The 23,342-nt window shown below is 55.1% G+C and overlaps 2 protein-coding genes across 4 annotated transcripts in view; one reads left to right on the top strand and one right to left on the bottom strand.

Annotated features, from left to right (window-relative positions):
- Nucleotides 1-4,635: 4,635 nt before the first annotated feature.
- On the bottom strand, nt 4,636-16,157 carry LOC121277390. Its single transcript, XM_041186801.1, has 2 exons — nt 15,611-16,157; nt 4,636-5,675 (listed from the first exon to the last, which is right to left on the bottom strand). The coding sequence occupies exons 1-2, from the start codon at nt 16,038-16,040 to the stop codon at nt 4,990-4,992; spliced, it is 1,116 nt and encodes a 371-aa protein (XP_041042735.1). The 5' UTR covers nt 16,041-16,157; the 3' UTR covers nt 4,636-4,989.
- A 907-nt stretch (nt 16,158-17,064) lies between these two features.
- The window catches only part of LOC121277254 (coiled-coil domain-containing protein 112-like), a 35,409-nt gene continuing 29,131 nt past the window's right edge, over nt 17,065-23,342 (top strand). For all 3 annotated transcript variants that reach the window (XR_005942842.1, XR_005942841.1, XM_041186495.1), the window contains exons 1-2: nt 17,065-17,131; nt 17,232-17,356. Coding sequence is in view for 1 of the 3 variants with exons in the window: in XM_041186495.1 (XP_041042429.1) it covers nt 17,114-17,131; nt 17,232-17,356 (143 nt within the window). In the remaining 2 variants the exon portion in view is untranslated. The remainder of the gene's footprint in view (nt 17,132-17,231; nt 17,357-23,342) is intronic.

The following is a 23,342-nucleotide window of genomic DNA, read 5'->3' as shown; positions in this document are numbered from 1 at the left end:
CTTTGGAGTTTCCAGACAGCGATTCACCTTCATTTTGAGTGGTATAGTATTGCAGTGGTTACAATACTAACTACTAGCCTAGAGATCCTCCACCATGCCAAGTCATTGAATCAAATTTGATGGCTTAATACAAGGAAACTGACAGTGAAATCTGCTGTATAACACAACTGATTCCCTAATGACTTTCAAGGAAGGAAACCTATTAATCCTGGTTTCTGTTACCTGTGTCTCAAATCCTGCATCATATGCTTGATCCTTTTTTTTATTCATTCATGGGATGTGGGACTAAAATATAAAAGTAGGGATGTGCTGCTGAGGCTTTATAAGGCTCTGGTCAAACAACATTTAGAAGATTGTGAGGAATTTTGGGCCCCATATCTCAGGAATGACATCCTGGCCCTGGAGAGGGTCCAGAAGAGGTTCACGAGAACCAGGAATGAAAGGCTTAACATATGAGGAACGTTTGAGGACACTGGGTCTATACTCGATGGAGTTTAGAAGGATGAGGGGGGATCTGATTGAAACTTACAGAACACTGAAAAGCCTGGATAGAGTGGAAGTGGGGAAGATCCATTAGTAGGAGAGACACAGCCTCAGAGTAAAGGGAAGACTTTTTAGAACAAAGATGAGGAGAAACTTCTTTGGCCAGAGAGTGGTGAATCTATGGAATTCATTGCCACAGAAGACTGTGGAGGCCAGGTCATTGAGTGCATTTAAGACCGAGGTAGATAGGTTCTTGATTGGTAAGGAGATCAAAGGTTATGGGGAGAAGGCGGGAGAATGGGGTTGAGAAACTTATCAGCCATGATTAAATAGCAGAGCAGACTCGATGGGCTGAATGGCCTAATTTCTGCTCCTATGTCTTATGGTCTTAAGATGCTTCCACAGTGTAGGTAGGGAGTTCCAGAATTTTGACCCAGAGAGGCAATATATTTCCAAGTCAAGATGGTGTGTTTCTTGGAGGGGAACTTCTCTGCACCTCTTCCCTTGCCTTTCTAGGTGATGATGGCCAGGGGTTTAGAAGATCGACAAGGTCTTGGCAATTTGATGAGTGCATCTTTTAGATAGCATACACCACTACTGTGTGCCAGTGGTGGAGGCAGTGAATGTTTAAAGTGGTGGATGGAGTACCTATCAAGCTAGCAGCTTTGTTCTGGATGGTGTTGAACTTCTTGAGCATTGTTGGGGCTGTACTCAAGCAGGCAAGTGCAAAGTATTTCATCACACTCCTGGCTTGTACCTTGTAGATAGCAGAAAGGCTTAGAAGAATCAGGACGTTAATGATCTGTCACAAAATTCTCAGCCTCTGACCTGCTTTTGTTGTCACAGTATTTATATGACTGTTAAGTTTCTGGACAATGGTGGCTTCTAGGATGTTGATAGTGGGGGATTTTTGGTGGTAATGCTATTGAATGTCAATGTGATATGGTTAGGATGTTTCTTATTGGAAATGATCATCATCTTGCACTTTTGTGGCTTGAATGTTACTGCTACTTATCAGCCTAAGTCTGAATGTGGGCATGGACAGCTTCATTATCTGAGCAGTTATCTGGAACTGGACACTGCACAATCATGAGTGAACATCCCTAATTCTGACCTATGCTGAATGGAAGCAGCAGATAGTTAGGCCTAGAACACTATCCTGAGGAACTGCTGCAGCAATGACCTGGGGTTGTGATGATTGGCCTCCAACTACTACATATTCAACCAATATTCATCCACTTCAGCACTGCTGAGGTATCCATCTTGGGTTCTGTGGGCCCCTTGGCCATCCTCAAAAATGTTTAATAGTGCCCACATTTCTTTAATAGATAATTTTTCATGCTAGTAGACAGTATATATGCTCAGATATATCTTGTGCCTTGGGAATGTTGTGACACAATTTCCTCATTTGCACTACATCATAATGTTTATTTGGTGGGGGTGTGGCTGGGGCTATTGTGTACTTGCCCCATCATGGGTTGGAAATTCTGGTGGACAGAAACAGAGGAAAGGACTTGGGGAATCAATGCTGCCCCTTCATTCTCCATCTTTCCAGATTATGGATTTTTAATGCTAGAGGAAGTTCATACCCATAATTCCTGGACCGTCATCCTAAATATGACGAGAGTTCTGAGGTATAAATATGAGGTCATGTAACTGCTGCGTAGTTCTGGTTCACCTTGCATCCACATGGGAATATGGATGATAAAGCACCAATAAAAAAAAATTGGCTTAGAAATGCCATATGATGAGTTACACTACTGTTACATAATGGATGGTCTGGAGGTATTTACAGCAGAATTTTGTGGGGCAGCTCAAGTGTATAAAGGAATAACAATTGGCTTAAAACCCAAATAAACAGGAGTAATCTCCTAAGGGGCATGGAAATTAGAGCACAGCTCTTAAAAAGGCAATTTTAGTTGAAGGTTGAAGCAACAGGCTGGGCAATAGCAGGAAGGTAAGGAGTGTTTGGCTCAGTAAAGCTTGATAGCATGTCACATGGCTGTTTTTGTGTCTTTTTATAAGAATATCTAACACAGAAGAATCATAGAAGGGACAAGGCCATGAAAGTGCATAAAATACATCACAAGTTTTAACAAGTAATCAGGAGAGGCAGAGCGCTGTGTTTCAGAGGTAGTAAATGTGATAACAAGGTTGCTTATGCCATGAGAAGTGGCACTGGCACTGTGTGCCAATCTTTTCACAACCAGAACCCAATCCGATGCTGGAGAATGTTCGATAATCTGACCAGGGTGGGCAAGGTAACAAACAGCCAGTCTACCTTTTTCTTCTTTGGGCATCAGCATATTCTTCACTCTCTAAAATTAACAGCTAGACAATTCCCCCTTCATGTAATCCGGTTAAGGAGGAACTGATTTGGGATCCCACTTATAGCTACCTATTTTCCCTAACGGCAATTACTAAATGCACATCCCCACAGCTCCTTTCTCACTGGAACAGGGTAATATCATCAGCTCCTTTCTCACTGGAACAGGGTAATATCATCAGACCTCACTCTGTTATTCTGGTGCCTACTGATCACTTCAGCTCTCAATACAACTTTTAAAAAAATTTGTTCTTTTGTGGGGTGTGTCATTGGCCAACATTGATTGGCCAGCATTGATTGCCAATCCCTAATTGTCTTTGAACAGTGTGCTCCCTCTTCAGGAATGGACATAACCATGGAAAAGAGGCAAGTAGAGCAAACCTCTCAACAACCCATTGCCCTGCCACATGCTTCTGTCCCATTCTTGACTTGTATTTCCTTTCCTGCAGATTAACCATAGCAATGGGCTGGGGTATGCATGATACCACAGTAGGAAAAAGAGGATGAGGAGGAGAAAAGGAGGAGCAAGAACACAACTATCTCCTTGTAAACAATGATGATATGGAAAACAAAGAGGATGATAATGAAGAGGGTGAAGCAGGAGATCAACTTGGATTAAATCCACCTATGAGTTCCTGCACAAACCCCCTGTCCCATCCTCTTCCGCCCCCATACTTCTCAACCTCAACCCCTGCATCACTCGCTGCTTCCGTTCAGATAATTTCACCTGGGGATTTAGATAATGTTGGTAAGGAAGTGACGTTGGGCGATTCACACAGCACAAGGTTGCTGGAAGAGTGGGGCATTGAATGAGGATGTGGCATCTTCCCAGTAGAGGCTGAGGGGAAGGCTGCCCGTAACTTCATAGTTGTGCAACCCAAACACATGACTGCACTCCACAACTTTCACTTCTTTATTATTATTCTTTCTTGGGATGTGGATGCCGCTGCCTAGGCCAGCAATTATTGCTCATCCCATTATTGCAGCAATATCAGGGGAGCTTTCTCTTTTTTTTGCAATAACAGAAGCACAGGCTGCAGCTTTGGTGACAACAGGGGAGAATTAGATAGCATCCTGTATACCAGCTTCTCATGATAAATATCTACTGCTAATTCTATCATCAAATAATGAAGAGTGTGTGCCACCTAGAGGAGCTGAAGGTAGCATCAATATGGATAAGATTCCAGGCTTTTGTAATATATGGGCTGAATTTTCCCTCTGTCGGTGGGGGGGCGGGGGGAAGTTGAAGGGCGGGTGCGCACAGGCGGGCATCTGATCGGCGCCCAGAATCGGAGGCGTGGCGCCATTTCACGTGGGCGGGCCAGCTAAGGCCCGTCCAGCATGATGTCCGCACAGAAGCGCTATGCGCTCCCTGTGCAGGTGGGGGATGGGGTGGAATCCCAAAATCGAGAGTGCGCTCTTTGGCGCATGTGCACAAAAGAGCACACTCACCTCCCTGAGGCTAAGTGCTGCCTCAGGGAGATCGGCTCAAAATGTACAAAACCTAAAAATAGAAAAGTAAAATTTCCCTAATATGAGTTGGGAAATGTCCACAATTGTCACAAAAACTTTATTAAAATGTTTTAAACCCTACATGAAACCTCATCCCGCCGGTGGATGAGGTTTCATGCTTTTTCTAGTTTGCACTGGTGTCCTGGCCTGCTCGCCAACCTTCAGGTTGGACGGGCAGGTCCTTTAATTACATAATAGCCTCTGTCAATGGCCTCAATTGGCCATTAACAGGTCGGCCGGTGCACAGCTGATTTCACTGCGCTCCCGCCTTTCTGAAAATTTAAATGGGGCGTGGTGACGTTGGGAGTTCCCCCTGATGTCACCATGCGTTATTTTACGTATGCATCATTGAGCGGGCCCCACCCTGCTCACCAATGTGTAAAATCCTGCCCTATGTCTGTGATCAAGAATCCTTTCTCCTATCTTGCCTTAGATCATCACAATACTACTTTGTAACAGATTTTTTTAAAATAAGGTTTAAACAAAATTAACAAATTACCTTATATTTTTGCATATACTTTTGTCCTTTGGAAAATAGAAAAAGAAAGTTGAACAATACATTGAATTCAAAAATATAACAAAATATGTAAAAATATACATGAAACAATTCAGCATCTTCGTTTGAGATAGTGCAGTCTATTCCAAACTTCCCCAGAGCAGCATAGTCCTCAGACTAATCGTCTTTTCTTTTCTGGGGCCCTAGAGTTCCTCCTTGTTAGTGCCAAACCAAGTGTGTCAGGTTGCTGCGCCCCAGGAGGTCCTGGACTCTTGGGTTGAGGAGGATGTGCGGGAGAGTGCCCTTGTAAACTTGCTGTGTGGATTGGTTGTTCAAGCACAGACCCCATGAACCTTAGTGGCTGGAGGGATGTTTGGGAGAAATGCTGCTGCATGGATAGGCGTATCTCTGAGATGTTTTGAGCCATTTCCTGGGTGTGAAGGACTAACTGCTGGTTCTGCAGCACCAGTTCTCTGGTGTTCTCAGCCACTCCCTTTGTCTGCTGTGCCACCTGATGGGTATGCTCAGCAACTAAGTGAGTTTCACGAGCTAACTCCCGGGTTGCCTGTATGAGGTCCTGCATGAGGGGCTGGAATCCTTCCCAAAAATCTCTCAAGAGTGCAGTCTGCTGGTTTTGAGATGTGAGCAGTTGCCTATCAAACTCATTAATTAAACTGGCCTTGGGTGGTGGGCATGAGTCCCTGTGGGAAAGATATGCCTCTGGTAATGAGGGTGGCACATGAGCAGATGATGGAGATTCTGAGGCTGGTGTCCAACTTCTTGCTCCATCCTCATTGCAAATGACTTGTCTTCCTGATGGTCCAGCTTCCTCTGCAGAGGATCCTCCTTCCTCCTTTACTGGAAAAAAAAAGACAATTGGAGGTTTGCGTATTAAATCACGAGAACTAAAGAACACTTAAATTTCAATCAATAATACTATTCTACATCAGAAAGTTGCTTAAAAATGAGTTTGAAAAATTCAAGCTTCATCAGCACTTAAGATGAGAACAAAGTTTAAATTATATTGCTCCAAAAGGGAGCTTTTGGGCAGGCTCAATGCACTGAACAGCATGCTGCAAAATATTTACTGTCATCACTGTGTCAGCCATTAGGGAAATTTTCAAGTGTTTATTTTTTTTTAAAAACATTTAATCAGCACCTCAATTAAAAATAAATACATGTCTGGCTTCAGATACCACTGGCAGCATATTGAATCATTGCAATCTCCTCAATTTATAAACATATATCATGAAAGAATCATATTTCATAGCAATATTGTCCCCTTAAAGATTAGAAACAAATCAGTTGGTAATTATACTTTTTGTTGAAGCAATATCATATTTTCAAGCATTATCTTATCATTTAAAAGGTGACGCTTTGGTTCAGGGTTTATGAAATGTGTAGGTCAATGGATGTCTCTCTGTTTGAAAAAAATTTTCACCTTCCAACCCTACCTGAAAATTTTGACAGAATTTGTGTTCAACAGTGTTCATTTGCACCCATCTGATATCAACTATGCTCAAAAGCAATCATTTAGCTATCATTTAACATCAATTGCACTCAAAACCAATCAATCATTTAGATATCATTCGACATCAATTACACTCAGAAACAATCATTTCACTATCATTTAACATGATAAGTACCATAACTGACATCAATATCATCAACTGCCCCAAACCACAGTGCTCAAACATTTGTGATTAGCGACATCACTTAAGCATTTAAAATCAGAGTTTATTTTCCGTATTTCTGAACTTCGATAGCTTCCAACATCATAAAACTGAGCTAACCTTAGAAAAAGTTCCCACCTCACTCCACCCCGACTAGGGCTATCTGTACCTTCACCTCACCCCACCCCGACTAGGGCTATCTGTACCTTCACCTCACCCCACCCCGACTAGGGCTATCTGTATCTTCACCTCACCCCACCACGACTAGGGCTATCTGTATCTTCACCTCACCCCACCACGACTAGGGCTATCTGTACCTTGCTTGTCCTGCTTTCTACCCTTAATTAGCACATTCCTTAAATAATATCACCACCTTCAACACTTCTTTGTCCTTTTATCTGTGACATCTTTTGGTTATCTCCAACTATCACTAGCCCTTTACCTAGTTCTTCTTGTCCCAACACCCCCCCTCCCCTCCCCTTAAACCAGCTTATATTTCACCCCTTTCCTATTTTGACTCAGGTCTGTTGAAGGGAAATGAGGACTCGAAGCGTCAGCTGTACTCTTCTGTGCCGATGCTGCAAGACCTGCTGAGTTTTTCCAGGTATTTTTGTTTTTGTAGATCCTGTTTTGATGAGGTACTTCTATGATTTTCTTTGTAACCGATAACTCGTGCAACACAATCTGCCCAACATCCACCCACCCGGACTGCAGCTATTTCCTCCCCATCAACTCCCTTCCCTGGAGCAATGTTCTCCCCCAGAGAGAAATTTTCTCCCCCCACCGGCGATTTTCATCCACCTCTGCCCCAAAACCCCCCGACTCACCTAAACCTATCAGGTAGGGTGAGCCAACATAAAGTAGTATGAGGTCGTATGACGAAAAGCTTGGTCAAAGAGGTTAAATGGGCTTTAAAGATTCAGGGAAAATCAGGGACTGCTTTCCCCACAGTGCAGGCTTCTGACCCCTATTTAACACAGGCGCCAGGACCCTGAAGCTTACGGGAAAATTCCTGGTCCAGAGTCTGAAATGGAGGGTGGGATTTTCCAGTCCCGGTAGCAGTAGGGCCCATCGCTGGTGGGACCAGAAAATCCCGGCAGGAAGATCTTTCAATCTTTTGGATTTTTAGAGTTATCAAGGTAAATACAAGCCAGAAAAAAAAGCCCATTTGCCTCCCTTCCCCCAGATTGCAGCAGTTCTCTTCCTCTCTCCCTAAGCCCCTCTCTATCACTCCCTTCCCTCCCACTTCTTATTCCCCTCCCTCCTTCGCCCCCTCCACTCTTCCTGTTTCCCTCCTTCCCCATTCCCCCCTCACCTCTTCCCCCTTTCCCCTCTCCCATTCCCTCACCCCACCAACCAGTGATCTCTGCTTACAGGGCTGGCCAGAAACTGGAAGTGACATCTTTCGGCTGGCTTTCCCTGGTTTTTAATCCGGCGCAAGAGCTGCAAGGATCGTCGCAACGAGGTAACTATTGGGGAAGTCGGAGGGGGTGGGTGGGTGGGTGGGTGGGGGGTGGGGGGGGGGGGTGCAGAGAGGGTGTACCCGAGAGAGGTTGGTGGGAGAGGGGGTTTGAGAGAGGAGTCGGCGGGCCCAAGAGAAAGGTTGGCAGGCCTCGCAGCTTTGGCAAGGCCTAGAATTTAGCAGGGCACGAGGCCCAGAGACTGGAGGGAGAGGGCAGGGGAGGTCGAATTTAGACCCTGAGACAGGGGGCAGATGGAGAGAGTTTAGACCCTGAGATTAGGTAGGGGAGTGAATTTAGACCTTGAGACCTGGGCAGTGGGTGGGTGTAAAGTATAGACCCTGAGACGAAAATGAGTTAAGAACTAATGGGGATCTAGTGGTGCTGTCAAGCATGTATTGTATAGCGGAACAATTTTTTGGGCTAAATGACAAACTGAGTAAATCCGGATATTATTTAAGTGATTAATTTCCCTATATTTTTCAACGCAGGTTGCTGAGTGCATTGGATAGCTTTGAGCGCATTTGATACTTTTGAGTGTGCTGGATGTAGGTGTGAGCGTGCCGGATGTAGGTGTGAGCGTGCCGGATGTAGGTGTGAGCGTGCCGGATGGAGGTGTGAGTGTGCCGGATGGAGGTGTGAGTGTGCCGGATGTAGGTGTGAGGGTGCTGGATGTAGGTGTGAGTGTGCTGGATGTAGGTGTGAGTGTGCTGGATGTAGGTGTGAGGCTGCCGGATGTAGGTGTGAGGCTGCCGGATGTAGGTGTGAGGCTGCCGGATGTAGGTGTGAGTGTGCTGGATGTAGGTGTGAGGGTGCCGGATGTAGGTGTGAGGCTGCCGGATGTAGGTGTGAGGCTGCCGGATGTAGGTGTGAGTGTGCTGGATGTAGTTGTGAGTGTGCTGGATGTAGGTGTGAGTGTGCTGGATGTAGGTGTGAGAGTGCTGGATGTAGGTGTGAGTGTGCTGGATGTAAGTGTGAGTGTGCTGGATGTAGGTGTGAGTGTGCTGGATGTAGGTGTGAGTGTGCTGGATGTAGGTGTGAGTGTGCTGGATGTAGGTGTGAGTGTGCGGGATGTAGGTGTGAGTGTGCTGGGTATAGGTGTGAGTGTGCTGGATGTAGGTGTGAGGGTGCCGGATGTAGGTGTGAGTGTGCTGGATGTAGGTGTGAGGGTGCCGGATGTAGGTGTGAGGCTGCCGGATGTAGGTGTGAGGCTGCCGGATGTAGGTGTGAGTGTGCTGGATGTAGTTGTGAGTGTGCTGGATGTAGGTGTGAGTGTGCTGGATGTAGGTGTGAGAGTGCTGGATGTAGGTGTGAGTGTGCTGGATGTAAGTGTGAGTGTGCTGGATGTAGGTGTGAGTGTGCTGGATGTAGGTGTGAGTGTGCTGGATGTAGGTGTGAGTGTGCTGGATGTAGGTGTGAGTGTGCGGGATGTAGGTGTGAGTGTGCTGGGTATAGGTGTGAGTGTGCTGGATGTAGGTGTGAGGGTGCTGGATGTAGGTGTGAGTGTGCTGGATGTAGGTGTGAGTGTGCTGGATGTAGGTGTGAGTGTGCGGGATGTAGGTGTGAGTGTGCTGGGTATAGGTGTGAGGGTGCTGGATGTAGGTGTGAGGGTGCTGGATGTAGGTGTGAGGGTGCTGGATGTAGGTGTGAGTGTGCTGGATGTAGGTGTGAGGTTGCCGAATGTAGGTGTGAGTGTGCTGGATGTAGGTGTGAGTGTGCTGGATGTAGGTGTGAGTGTGCTGGATGCAGGTGTGAGCGTGCTGGGTGTAGGTGTGAGTGTGCTGGGTGTAGGTGTGAGTGTGCTGGATGTAGGTGTGAGTGTGCTGGATGTAGGTGTGAGTGTGCTGGATGTAGGTGTGAGTGTGCAGGATGTAAGGTGTGAGTGTGCAGGATGTAAGGTGTGAGTGTGCTGGATGTAGGTGTGAGTGTGCGGGATGTAGGTGTGAGTGTGCGGGATGTAGGTGTGAGTGTGCTGGATGTAGGTGTGAGAGTGCTGGATGTAGGTGTGAGTGTGCTGGATGTAGGTATGAGTGTGCTGGATGTAGGTGTGAGTGTGCTGGATGTAGGTGTGAGGGTGCTGGATGTAGGTGTGAGTGTGCTGGATGTAGGTGTGAGGTTGCTGGATGTAGGTGTGAGTGTGCTGGATGTAGGTGTGAGTGTGCTGGATGTAGGTGTGAGTGTGCCGGATGTAGGTGTGAGTGTGCCGGATGTAGGTGTGAGGGTGCCGAATGTAGGAGTGAGTGTGCTGGATGTAGGTGTGAGTGTGCTGGATGTAGGTGTGAGAGTGCTGGATGTAGGTGTGAGGGTGCTGGATTTAGGTGTGAGGTTGCTGGATGTAGGTGTGAGTGTGCTGGATGTAGGTGTGAGTGTGCAGGATGTAAGGTGTGAGTGTGCAGGATGTAAGGTGTGAGTGTGCTGGATGTAGGTGTGAGTGTGCGGGATGTAGGTGTGAGTGTGCGGGATGTAGGTGTGAGTGTGCTGGATGTAGGTGTGAGAGTGCTGGATGTAGGTGTGAGTGTGCTGGATGTAGGTATGAGTGTGCTGGATGTAGGTGTGAGTGTGCTGGATGTAGGTGTGAGGGTGCTGGATGTAGGTGTGAGTGTGCTGGATGTAGGTGTGAGGTTGCTGGATGTAGGTGTGAGTGTGCTGGATGTAGGTGTGAGTGTGCTGGATGTAGGTGTGAGTGTGCCGGATGTAGGTGTGAGTGTGCCGGATGTAGGTGTGAGGGTGCCGAATGTAGGAGTGAGTGTGCTGGATGTAGGTGTGAGTGTGCTGGATGTAGGTGTGAGAGTGCTGGATGTAGGTGTGAGGGTGCTGGATTTAGGTGTGAGGTTGCTGGATGTAGGTGTGAGTGTGCTGGATGTAGGTGTGAGTGTGCCGGATGTAGGTGTGAGGGTGCCGGATGTAGGTGTGAGTGTGCTGGATGTAGGTGTGAGTGTGCCGGATGTAGGTGTGAGTGTGCTGGATGTAGGTGTGAGTGTGCTGGGTATAGGTGTGAGTGTGCTGGATGTAGGTGTGAGTGTGCTGGATGTAGGTGTGAGTGTGCTGGATGTAGGTGTGAGGGTGCCGGGTGTAGGTGTGAGTGTGCTGGATGTAGGTGTGAGTGTGCTGGATGTAGGTGTGAGTGTGCTGGGTATAGGTGTGAGAGTGCTGAATGTAGGTGTGAGTGTGCTGGATGTAGGTGTGAGTGTGCTGGATGTAGGTGTGAGTGTGCTGGATGTAGGTGTGAGGTTGCTGGATGTAGGTGTGAGTGTGCTGGATGTAGGTGTGAATGTGCTGGATGTAGGTGTGAGTGTGCCGGATGTAGGTGTGAGTGTTCTGGATGTAGGTGTGAGGGTGCCGGATGTAGGTGTGAGGTTGCTGGATGTAGGTGTGAGGTTGCTGGATGTAGGTGTGAGGTGAGCGTGCCGAATGTAGGTGTGAGTGTGCTGGATGTAGGTGTGAGTGTGCTGGATGTAGGTGTGAGTGTGCTGCATGTAGGTGTGAGTATGCTGGATGTAGGTGTGAGGTGAGCATGCCGAACGTAGGTGTGAGTGTGCTGGATGTAGGTGTGAGGGTGCCGGATGTAGGTGTGAGGTGAGCGTGCCGAATGTAGGTGTGAGGTTGCTGGATGTAGGTGTGAGTGTGCCGGATGTAGGTGTGAGTGTTCTGGATGTAAGTGTGAGGGTGCCGGATGTAGGTGTGAGGTTGCTGGATGTAGGTGTGAGGTTGCTGGATGTAGGTGTGAGGTGAGCATGCCGAATGTAGGTGTGAGTGTACTGGATGTAGGTGTGAGTGTGTTGGATGTAGGTGTGAGGTTGCTGGATGTAGGTGTGTGCATGCCGGATGTAGGTGTGAGGGTGCTGGATGTAGGTGTGAGGGCGCTGGATGTAGGTGTGAGGGTGCTGGATGTAGGTGTGAGGGTGCTGGATGTAGGTGTGAGTGTGCTGGATGTAGGTGTGAGAGTGCTGGATGTAGGTGTGAGGTTGCTGGATGTAGGTGTGAGGGTGCCGGATGTAGGTGTGAGGGTGCTGGATGTAGGTGTGATGGTGCCGGATGTAGGTGTGAGTGTGCCGGATGTAGGTGTGAGTGTGCCGGATGTAGGTGTGAGGGTGCCGGATGTAGGTGTGAGGGTGCCGGATGTAGGTGTGAGGGTGCCGGATTTAGGTGTGAGGGTGCCGGATGTAGGTGTGAGTGTGCCGGATGTAGGTGTGAGCATGCCGGATGTTGGTGTGAGCGTGCTGGATGTAGGTGTGAGTGTGCTGGATGTAGGTGTGAGTGTGCTGGATGTAGGTGTGATTGTGCTGGATATAGGTGTGAGGGTGCTGGATGTAGGTGTGAGGGTGCTGGATGTAGGTGTGAGCGTGCCGGATGTAGGTGTGAGCGTGCCGGATGTAGGTGTGAGCGTGCTGGATGTAGGTGTGAGTGCGCCGGATGTAGGTGTGAGAGTGCCGGATGTAGGTGTGAGGGTGCCGGATGTAGGTGTGAGCGTGCCGGGTGTAGGCGTGAGTGTGCTGGATGTAGGTGCGAATGTGCTGGATGTAGGTGTGAATGTGCTGGATGTAGGTGTGAATGTGCTGGATGTAGGTGTGAGTGTGCTGGATGTAGGTGTGAGTGTGCTGGATGTAGGTGTGAGTGTGCTGGATGTAGGGGTGAGGTTGCTGGATGTAGGTGTGAGTGTTCTGGATGTAGGTGTGAATGTGCTGGATGTAGGTGTGAGTGTGCTGGATGTAGGTGTGAGGGTGCTGGATGTAGGTGTGAGGTTGCTGGATGTAGGTGTGAGGTGAGCGTGCCGAATGTAGGTGTGAGTGTGCTGGATGTAGGTTTGAGGGTGCTGGATGTAGGTGTGAGTGTGCTGGATGTAGGTGTGAGAGTGCTCGATGTAGGTGTGAGCACGCTATCAAATTTGATGTCAAGTTCATTCTAAATTAGAACTTTTTTGTCAAATTGTAATTGAGGTCATTGAGCACACTTGAAAACAAAAATGATGTCGAAATTTTTGGGTTGGGAACATACGTCTCTTCTTTTTCTGTCACGACATCCATAAATATATTTTGTATTAATAGAAGTAGCTTCTAACTGTCTGTGGAGCCACAAAATGAAAGGTCTCCAAATAGAGGAAAGGATAAATTAAAAACAGAAATAGCCCTCAGGAGGCTTTTTCTAACTGTTTTTAGGCCATATTCTCTGCAAAGATTTCCCAAGTAACCAATAAAATTCCAGCAGAATGATATATTGTTATTCAACATAATTGGAACGAATTAAAGCTTTTAAAAACATAAAAAGCATTAGCTTGGCTCAGTGCATAGCACCCTTGCTTGAGTCAGACATTTGTAGGCTCGAGCACAAAATCTAGAATTACATTTCAGTGAAGCATTGAGAGAGTTCTTCAATAGCTGAGAACCATCAACTGGAAGAAACATTACACAAGGCCCTGTTTGCTCAGTGAGTAAAAAATATCTCATGGCAATAGAACAGGGAGTTTATACCCTGACCTGGCCAACAGCCCTCCTCCAAATAACACTAACAAAAAGAAATTAGCTTTTTTTTAAAAATTACTGTTTGTGGATGTTGTTATACATAAATTGGCCATTGCGTTTCCACATGAAACACCACCAGCTACACTTCAAAGGCTTAAATATTTTGGGATGACCCAAGGATGATGTAAGGCACTATATGAATGTAAGATCTATCTTCTTTCAAAAAGAACCTGGGGAAGGGATGAACTTTCTATCTACTCCTTTTAAATTCATATTATCCCATTTGTATAATCCCAGCACACATTATATTTTAGTGGAGAAGTCAAAATAAATATTTGAATTAATTTGGCATCTCAATCAGATCAAAATATTTCACATAGGTTAACTTCTCTTTAGCGTGCAGGGATTGTTGTTATCTGGGTAAAAGTAGCTTCTACTCTGAGTCAACAACATCCCAAGAATGAGATGAATTATGGTGACATTAATTGAACATTAAATAGAAAATGTGCCATTGGATCTTGAACATCAATCTGAACCATCAGGATTATGGGTTAAAATCTCATCAAAAGGCCAGCATTTCTAGGAGTACAGCAGTGCCTCAGCACTGCACTGGAATGCTAGCTGAGATTATGTGATCAAATCCTGTGTGGTGTTTGAATACAGAATCTTATTACACAGAAGCAAGATGAGACTGGTAATGCCGTTGATAACAACTGTCATTATAAATGAGCTCCAAAGCATGCTCTATGTCTGGGCCCAATTCTGACTCACTCGATTAAAACCATCATCAGACATCTCATTTAGATAAGGATTCAGTACTTCCTAAAATAAAGCAAAACAATATGCCAGGTATTGACACAAGAGTCAGGTATTGTCCTTGCCTTTCCCAGTCCCATGTTTGAATCCAACCTCGAATGATGTGCTGAAAGCAGCTCCCCATGCTAGTAATTGTAAGGATATGAGAAGTGAGTTGGGAAGTCTCAATCCAAGGGGGAATTACACAACTTCACAATCCCAGCATGGTCTTTCACCCATTGGGAAACATAACCATCAATTTAGGTGCATGTCCAAATTCATAATATGCAGTCCTGGTGGTGAATGCCAGGATCACCAATTTATAATTCAAATTATAATTATAAAATTACCCTTCTAGTTGTTATGGTCACAGATCTGAGAATAAATGACAACAATTCAACTTTATTAGGTAAACTCATTCAGGTGCCATTTGAATGGTTGAAATGGGAAGTGGGACCATTCACATCCGTACAATAAGGCATGTTTTTCTCAGATTGGGATTAAAGCTCGCTGCTTGGGAAGAGATTGAGTTTTACCCTGTACCCCAATCATGTTAAATCTGATCCGGCAACAGCTGAGGGATACAGAGGTGCTCAAAAATGGGGAATAAAGTGTTCCATTCACTTGCAATGGAAGCTCTGACCTTGACACAATTGGTAACAAACTAAAAGGAGAGACAAAGTAGACAATGGATCTATTTACTACAGTTTGACCTTGTGCCAACTTGTGCCAAGTTGTCTTCAGTTTCTCTGGTTAATAAGAGCTAAAAGAGAGATGATTGCATTTTCTATTTGTGTTTGGGGAAAACCTTGCAGAAGTAGCTGATTTGGGTTCAGTGTGATTTTTTTAAATGGATTCTGTGGATATGAGTATGGATTCTGAACCCTTATATTTCGAGGACAGTTGTGGTGGGAATACTTCCACTTCCAGTCCAAGATAATATATTTTCAAGTTTTGTATTTGAAACTATTATTTGAACAGCTTGGGTTCAGTCAATTCAAATCTGAACCTCGACACATAAAAGTTACAACATAGAAACAGGTCATTTAGCCTTGGCAACCCATAAATTTCTATACCCTGAGCTACTACTGAAAGAAAAACTTGCATTTGTATGGCACGTTTCATGAGCGGAGGACATCCCCAAGCACTTTACAGGCAATGAATTACTTTTTGAAGTGTCGCTGCTGTAACGTAGGAAAAGTGGCAGCAAAAAACACACACTTATTAGAACTGTCTCCTGGTGAGTGGGTTTGTACAAAATGTAACTCAATAGTCCAAATACGATTACTTGCATTTGAGACCAATGAATTATTTCAGATGATAATTTAACCTTGTCCTAATTTAATGACCATTAAGTTAACGCCGTAAAATTGGATTACATTTAGAAGCTTTACAGAAACACTTACTTGCCCTCCAATATGGAAAGTCCGCAGGATCTAGTCCCCCCGTGCAAATTATGGACTGAGGGTGCACGACCTGATGGACTCGCCACTCCTCCGGGGTCAGGTCTTCCGCTCCGCAGGGTCCCACTTGAATTTGGCGGGCCTCTCGTGCCAAATGGGCCACCTCTTTGGTGCGCCGCATAAGGTCGTCCCAACGCGTCTTGATGGCCTTGACGGACCTCTTGACCCGTGAGACCGCGTTGACTTTGGCAGTGATATCTTGCCACATCTTGTCGCGATCCCCCTGTGACAGCCTGTGGGCGCGGCTGAAAAGATGGTCCCGATGGGTGGTCACCTCGGCAATCAGCACTTCCAGCTCATCCGAGCTGAATTTGGGCAGCCTCTGCCTCCTCTGCTGCTGCTGCTGCTGCTGTTGCTGCTGCTGCTCTGCCATTTTGCTGAAATCTGCAAACTCCCTGCACCACGTGGGCTGACTCCCAGCAGAATATTCATTTGCATATTGTCAACATGCCTGAAACCCTGTTTTGCAGATTCCGCAGACTTAACAATAATGCCTCCCCCCCCCCCCCCCCCAACCCCCACCCCCACCCCCACCCCCTCCCCCTCCCCCTCCCTCCCCTCCCCCTCCTTTTATCAATTGTGCGCCATGGGTCCGTGGAATTTACGAGGTGCTCCGCAATTTTTTCCGCAACGTCAAACTGCGTTTGCGGAAAATTTGCAGAAAATGGGCCTATGTCTGCGTGTGTGTGTGTGTGTGTGTGTGTGTGGAAAGAGAGGAAGGAGTTTGTAGGCCGGGGTGGGGGGGGGGGGGGGGGAAGAAGGGGGTCGATGGTAATTTACGGCAGGGTTGGTGCTAGCTTACAGCGAGCTGTCTGCAGCATATTTGCTTTGCGATGCTGTTTTTTTTTTGCTGAGCCGCTGCTTCTCCCGCTGCTGCAGCCCCAGCGCCTTCTAGTGGACGTTGCCTGGCCGCGCGTCTGCGCCTGCGCACCTCTGTCCCCCCCCCCCCCACCCGGGAACGTGAGTCTGCATTTGCGTATCTCCGGCTCCTCCCCCCCCCCACCCCCCCGCAGCGTGAGTCAGCGCCTGCGCACCTCCGTCAGCCCCCCCCCCCCCCCCCCCCCCCCAAACCCGGAGGGTGAATCAGCGCCTGCGCACCTCCGCCCCGCAACCCCCCCACCCCCCCCCCCCCCACACCTTCCCGGAGCGTGAGTTTGCGCCTGCGCACCTCCGCCCCGCAACCCCCCCCCCCCCCCCCCCACACCTTCCCGGAGCGTGAATCAGCGCCTGCGCACCTCCGCCCCGCACCCCCCCCCCCCCACACCTTCCCGGAGCGTGAGTCAGCGCCTGCGCACCTCCGTCCCCCCCCACCTTCCCGGAGCGTGAGTCAGCGCCTGCGCACCTCCGCCCCGCAACCCCCCCCCCCCCCCCCCCCCCCCCCACACCTTCCCGGAGCGTGAGTTTGCGCCTGCGCGTCCCTAGAGCCCGGGGACTTGGCTGACAAAGATGGCGGCCTTAGCAACGGTAGGGAAGTGATTGATGGTCTTGTCCGGGGGCGCATTTGGTCTGCTCGTGGTGTGGGATTAAATTCTCTCTCTCTCTCTCTCTCTCTGTTGTGTGACAGGCTGGCGATTGCGGTTGGATGCCGGACTCAGTGTCGGGGCAACAGCAGCAGGTGCTCAACGCCGGCCGCGGGGAGTCGGGTGGGAAAGCCGCCTTCAGCCGGGAGCTCCGCAAACTCCGCCTGCAGTGAGTGTCAACCCCGCCCGCCCGGTGCCCGCCCCGCCCCGCCCCGCCCGCCCGCCCGCCCGGTGCCCGCCCCGCCCCGCCCGCAGTGAGTGTCAACCCCGCCCGCCCGGTGCCCGCCCCGCCCCGCCCGCCCGCCCGGTGCCCGCCCCGCCCGCCAGCAGTGAGTGTCAACCCCGCCCTGCCCGGTGCCCGCCCCGCCCCGCCCGCCCGGTGCCCGCCCGCAGTGAGTGTCAACCCCGCCCTGCCCGGTGCCCGCCCCGCCCCGCCCGCCCGGTGCCCGCCCGCAGTGAGTGTCAACCCCGCCCTGCCCGGTGCCCGCCCTGACCGGTGCCCGCCCCGCCCGGTGCCCGCCCGCAGTGAGTGTCAACCCCGCCCGCCCGGTGCCCGCCCCGCCCCGCCCGCCCGCCCGCCCGGTGCCCGCCCCGCCCGCAGTGAGTGTCAACCCCGCCCGCCCGGTGCCCGCCCCGCCCCGCCCGCCCGGTGCCCGCCCGCAGTGAGTGTCAACCCCGCCCTGCCCGGTGCCCGCCCTGCCCGGTGCCCGCCCCGCCCGGTGCCCGCCCGCAGTGAGTGTCAACCCCGCCCGCCCGGTGCCCGCCCCGCCCCGCCCGCCCGCCCGGTGCCCGCCCCGCCCCGCCCGCAGTGAGTGTCAACCCCGCCCGCCCGGTGCCCGCCCCGCCCCGCCCCGCCCGCCCGCCCGCCCGGTGCCCGCCCCGCCCCGCCCGCAGTGAGTGTCAACCCCGCCCGCCCGGTGCCCGCCCCGCCCCGCCCGCCCGCCCGGTGCCCGCCCCGCCCGCCAGCAGTGAGTGTCAACCCCGCCCTGCCCGGTGCCCGCCCCGCCCCGCCCGCCCGGTGCCCGCCCGCAGTGAGTGTCAACCCCGCCCTGCCCGGTGCCCGCCCCGCCCCGCCCGCCCGGTGCCCGCCCGCAGTGAGTGTCAACCCCGCCCTGCCCGGTGCCCGCCCTGCCCGGTGCCCGCCCCGCCCGGTGCCCGCCCGCAGTGAGTGTCAACCCCGCCCGCCCGGTGCCCGCCCCGCCCCGCCCGCCCGGTGCCCGCCCCGCCCCGCCCGCCCGGTGCCCGCCCCGCCCCGCCCGCCCGGTGCCCGCCCCCGCCCGCCCGGTGCCCGCCCCGCCCCGCCCGCCCGGTGCCCGCCCGCAGTGAGTGTCAACCCCGCCCTGCCCGGTGCCCGCCCTGCCCGGTGCCCGCCCCGCCCGGTGCCCGCCCGCAGTGAGTGTCAACCCCGCCCGCCCGGTGCCCGCCCCGCCCCGCCCGCCCGCCCGGTGCCCGCCCCGCCCCGCCCGCAGTGAGTGTCAACCCCGCCCGCCCGGTGCCCGCCCCGCCCCGCCCCGCCCGCCCGCCCGCCCGGTGCCCGCCCCGCCCCGCCCGCAGTGAGTGTCAACCCCGCCCGCCCGGTGCCCGCCCCGCCCCGCCCGCCCGCCCGGTGCCCGCCCCGCCCGCCAGCAGTGAGTGTCAACCCCGCCCTGCCCGGTGCCCGCCCCGCCCCGCCCGCCCGGTGCCCGCCCGCAGTGAGTGTCAACCCCGCCCTGCCCGGTGCCCGCCCCGCCCCGCCCGCCCGGTGCCCGCCCGCAGTGAGTGTCAACCCCGCCCTGCCCGGTGCCCGCCCTGCCCGGTGCCCGCCCCGCCCGGTGCCCGCCCGCAGTGAGTGTCAACCCCGCCCGCCCGGTGCCCGCCCCGCCCCGCCCGCCCGGTGCCCGCCCCGCCCCGCCCGCCCGGTGCCCGCCCCGCCCCGCCCGCCCGGTGCCCGCCCCGCCCGCCCGGTGCCCGCCCCCCCCCCGCCCGCCCGGTGCCCGCCCGCAGTGAGTGTCAACCCCGCCCTGCCCGGTGCCCGCCCCGCCCGGTGCCCGCCCGCAGTGAGTGTCAACCCCGCCCGCCCGGTGCCCGCCCCGCCCTGCCCGCCCGGTGCCCGCCCCGCCCGCCCGCAGTGAGTGTCAACCCCGCCCTGCCCGGTGCCCGCCCCGCCCCGCCCGCCCGGTGCCCGCCCGCAGTGAGTGTCAACCCCGCCCTGCCCGGTGCCCGCCCCGCCCCGCCCGCCCGGTGCCCGCCCGCAGTGAGTGTCAACCCCGCCCTGCCCGGTGCCCGCCCCGCCCGGTGCCCGCCCGCAGTGAGTGTCAACCCCGCCCGCCCGGTGCCCGCCCCGCCCTGCCCGCCCGGTGCCCGCCCCGCCCGCCCGCAGTGAGTGTCAACCCCGCCCTGCCCGGTGCCCGCCCCGCCCCGCCCGCCCGGTGCCCGCCCGCAGTGAGTGTCAACCCCGCCCGCCCGGTGCCCGCCCCGCCCCGCCCGCCCGGTGCCCGCCCGCAGTGAGTGTCAACCCCGCCCGCCCGGTGCCCGCCCGCAGTGAGTGTCAACCCCGCCCGCCCGGTGCCCGCCCGCAGTGAGTGTCAACCCCGCCCTGCCCGGTGCCCGCCCTGCCCGGTGCCCGCCCCGCCCGGTGCCCGCCCGCAGTGAGTGTCAACCCCGCCCGCCCGGTGCCCGCCCCGCCCTGCCCGCCCGGTGCCCGCCCCGCCCGCCCGCAGTGAGTGTCAACCCCGCCCTGCCCGGTGCCCGCCCCGCCCCGCCCGCCCGGTGCCCGCCCGCAGTGAGTGTCAACCCCGCCCGCCCGGTGCCCGCCCCGCCCCGCCCGCCCGGTGCCCGCCCGCAGTGAGTGTCAACCCCGCCCGCCCGGTGCCCGCCCGCAGTGAGTGTCAACCCCGCCCGCCCGGTGCCCGCCCGCAGTGAGTGTCAACCCCGCCCGCCTGGTGCCCGCCCGCAGTGAGTGTCAACCCCGCCCGCCCGGTGCCCGTCCTGCCCGGTGCCCGCCCCGCCCGGTGCCCGCCCGCAGTGAGTGTCAACCCCGCCCGCCCGGTGCCCGCCCCGCCCGCCCGGTGCCCGCCCCGCCCGCCCGCAGTGAGTGTCAACCCCGCCCTGCCCGGTGCCCGCCCGCAGTGAGTGTCAACCCCGCCCGCCTGGTGCCCGCCCGCAGTGAGTGTCAACCCCGCCCTGCCCGGTGCCCGCCCCGCCCCGCCCGCCCGGTGCCCGCCCGCAGTGAGTGTCAACCCCGCCCTGCCCGGTGCCCGCCCTGCCCGGTGCCCGCCCCGCCCGGTGCCCGCCCGCAGTGAGTGTCAACCCCGCCCGCCCGGTGCCCGCCCCGCCCTGCCCGCCCGGTGCCCGCCCCGCCCGCCCGCAGTGAGTGTCAACCCCGCCCTGCCCGGTGCCCGCCCCGCCCCGCCCGCCCGGTGCCCGCCCGCAGTGAGTGTCAACCCCGCCCGCCCGGTGCCCGCCCCGCCCCGCCCGCCCGGTGCCCGCCCGCAGTGAGTGTCAACCCCGCCCGCCCGGTGCCCGCCCGCAGTGAGTGTCAACCCCGCCCGCCCGGTGCCCGCCTGCAGTGAGTGTCAACCCCGCCCGCCCGGTGCCCGCCCTGCCCGGTGCCCGCCCCGCCCGGTGCCCGCCCGCAGTGAGTGTCAACCCCGCCCGCCCGGTGCCCGCCCCGCCCGGTGCCCGCCCCGCCCGCCCGCAGTGAGTGTCAACCCCGCCCTGCCCGGTGCCCGCCCCGCCCCGCCCGCCCGGTGCCCGCCCGCAGTGAGTGTCAACCCCGCCCGCCCGGTGCCCGCCCCGCCCCGCCCGCCCGGTGCCCGCCCGCAGTGAGTGTCAACCCCGCCCGCCCGGTGCCCGCCCGCAGTGAGTGTCAACCCCGCCCGCCCGGTGCCCGCCCGCAGTGAGTGTCAACCCCGCCCGCCTGGTGCCCGCCCTGCCCGGTGCCCGCCCCGCCCGGTGCCCGCCCGCAGTGAGTGTCAACCCCGCCCGCCCCGCCCGCCCGCAGTGAGTGTCAACCCTGCCCGCCTGGTGCCCGCCCGCAGTGAGTGTCAACCCCGCCCACCCGGTGCCCGCCCTGCCCGGTGCCCGCCCCGCCCCGCCCGCCCGCAGTGAGTGTCAACCCCGCCCGCCCCGCCCGCCCGCAGTGAGTGTCAACCCCGCCCGCCCGCCCGCAGTGAGTGTCAACCCCGCCCGCCCGCAGTGAGTGTCAACCCCGCCCGCCCGCAGTGAGTGTCAACCCCGCCCGCCCGGTGCCCGCCCGCAGTGAGTGTCAACCCCGCCCACCCGGTGCCCGCCCTGCCCGGTGCCCGCCCCGCCCCGCCCGCCCGCAGTGAGTGTCAACCCCGCCCGCCCCGCCCGCCCGCAGTGAGTGTCAACCCCGCCCGCCCCGCCCACCCGCAGTGAGTGTCAACCCCGCCCGCCCGGTGCCCGCCCGCAGTGAGTGTCAACCCCGCCCGCCCGGTGCCCGCCCGCAGTGAGTGTCAACCCCGCCCGCCCGGTGCCCGCCCCGCCCCGCCCGCCCGCAGTGAGTGTCAACTCCGCCCGCCCGGTGCCCGCCCGCAGTGAGTGTCAACCCCGCCCCCCCCGTAGTGAGTGTCAACCCCGCCCGCCCACCCGGTGCCCGCCCACCCGCCCGCAGTGAGTGTCAACCCCAACCGCCCGGTGCCCGTCCGCCCGCCCGCAGTGAGTGTCAACCCCACCCGCCCGGTGCCCGCCCGCCCGCAGTGAGTGTCAACCCCACCCGCCCGGTGCCCGCCCGCAGTGAGTGTCAACCCCGCCCGCCCGGTGCCCGCCCGCAGTGAGTGTCAACCCCGCCTGCAGTGAGTGTCAACCCTGCCCACCTGGTGCCCGCCTGCAGTGAGTGTCAACCCCGGCGCCCGCCCACCCACCTGCAGTGAGTGTCAACCCCGCCCACCTGGTGCCTGCCTGCAGTGAGTGTCAACCCCGGCGCCCGCCCACCCACCTGCAGTGAGTGTCAACCCCGCCCGCCTGCAGTGAGTGTCAACCCCGCCCGCCCGGTGCCCGCCCACAGTGAGTGTCAACCCCGCCCGCAGTGAGCGTAACCCCACCCGCCCGCCTGCAGTGAGTGTCAACCCCGCCCGCCCACCCGCCCGCCTGCAGTGAGTGTCAACCCCGCCCGCCCGCCTGCAGTGAGTGTCAACCCCGCCCGCCCACCTGCCCACCTTGCAGTGTGTCAACCCCGCGCACCCGGTGCCCACCTGCAGTGTGTCAATCCCGCCTGCCCGGTGCCTGTCAACCCCGCCCTCCCGGCCGGCCGCCACAGAGCCTGGCGGATATGCGACCGCAGTGAAGGCCCCCAGGAATTCCTGCACTTAAAAGAGGGTCTGATTAATTCACTCGTTATTATCTGGCCCTGACAATGAGGCATTATACAGAGAAATTTGTGGAAGGAGGCCATTTGACCCACAGTCTCCCCGTGCTAACTGAACAAGGGCTATCCTGCCTAAATCCCACCTTTCAGTGATATGAATAAAAGCAAAATACTGTGGATGCTGGAAATCTGAAATAAAAACAGAAACTGCTTCAAAAACTCAGCCAGGCTGGCAGCCTCTGTAGAGAGAGAAACAGTCAACATTTTGAGTCCGTATGACTCTTCTTCAGAACCCACCTTTCTGTTCTTGGTCCGTAACCCTGTAGGTCCTGACACATCAAGTACTTGCCCAAACATTGAGGGTATTTGCCTCTATTCCATCCTTTTGAACAGTCCTTAATGTCCAGAAATCTATGTTCCCTCTTTATTGATCTCTGCTATGAAAATAGGTCTTTCCTATCTATCTAGGCCCCTCATAATGTTATACATTTCAATTAAATCTCTCAGCCCTCTTTATTTCAAAGAAAACAACCCCAGCCTTTCCTCATAGGTAAAATTATCCATTCCTAGCAGCATCCTCGTAAATCTCTTCTGTATCCTCTCTTGTTCAATCACATCCTAACTGTAATGCAGTGACATGTAGAACTATACAAAATACTCTAGCTGCAATCTAACATTGCTCTTATGCTCTAGCCATCGAATAGAAGGAAAGGAAAATATCCCGTCTTTTTGACCACCTCTCCATCCCTCCTGCTACCTTAAGGAATCTATTGACATGTACTCCAACGTCCGTTACCATGCCATGTCTTCTGTCTCCATGCGCAAGTTACCATATTTGGTCCCACTC

The sequence above is a fragment of the Carcharodon carcharias genome, chromosome 4 (genome assembly GCF_017639515.1).
Source record: "Carcharodon carcharias isolate sCarCar2 chromosome 4, sCarCar2.pri, whole genome shotgun sequence".
Taxonomy (NCBI): domain Eukaryota; kingdom Metazoa; phylum Chordata; class Chondrichthyes; order Lamniformes; family Lamnidae; genus Carcharodon; species Carcharodon carcharias.
Note: the sequence above shows the minus strand (reverse complement) of the source record. Positions and strands in the feature narration are given on the sequence as shown.

Bases quoted from the DNA above. Each gene is read 5' to 3' on its own strand.
- LOC121277390 (XM_041186801.1), bottom strand. From the start codon at position 16,040: ATGGCAGAGCAGCAGCAGCAACAGCAGCAGCAGCAGCAGCAGAGGAGG. The intron at 5,676-15,610 runs GTAAGTGTTTCT...TTTTTTTTCCAG, and splicing joins CTTTCCATATTGGAGGGCAA to TAAAGGAGGAAGGAGGATCC.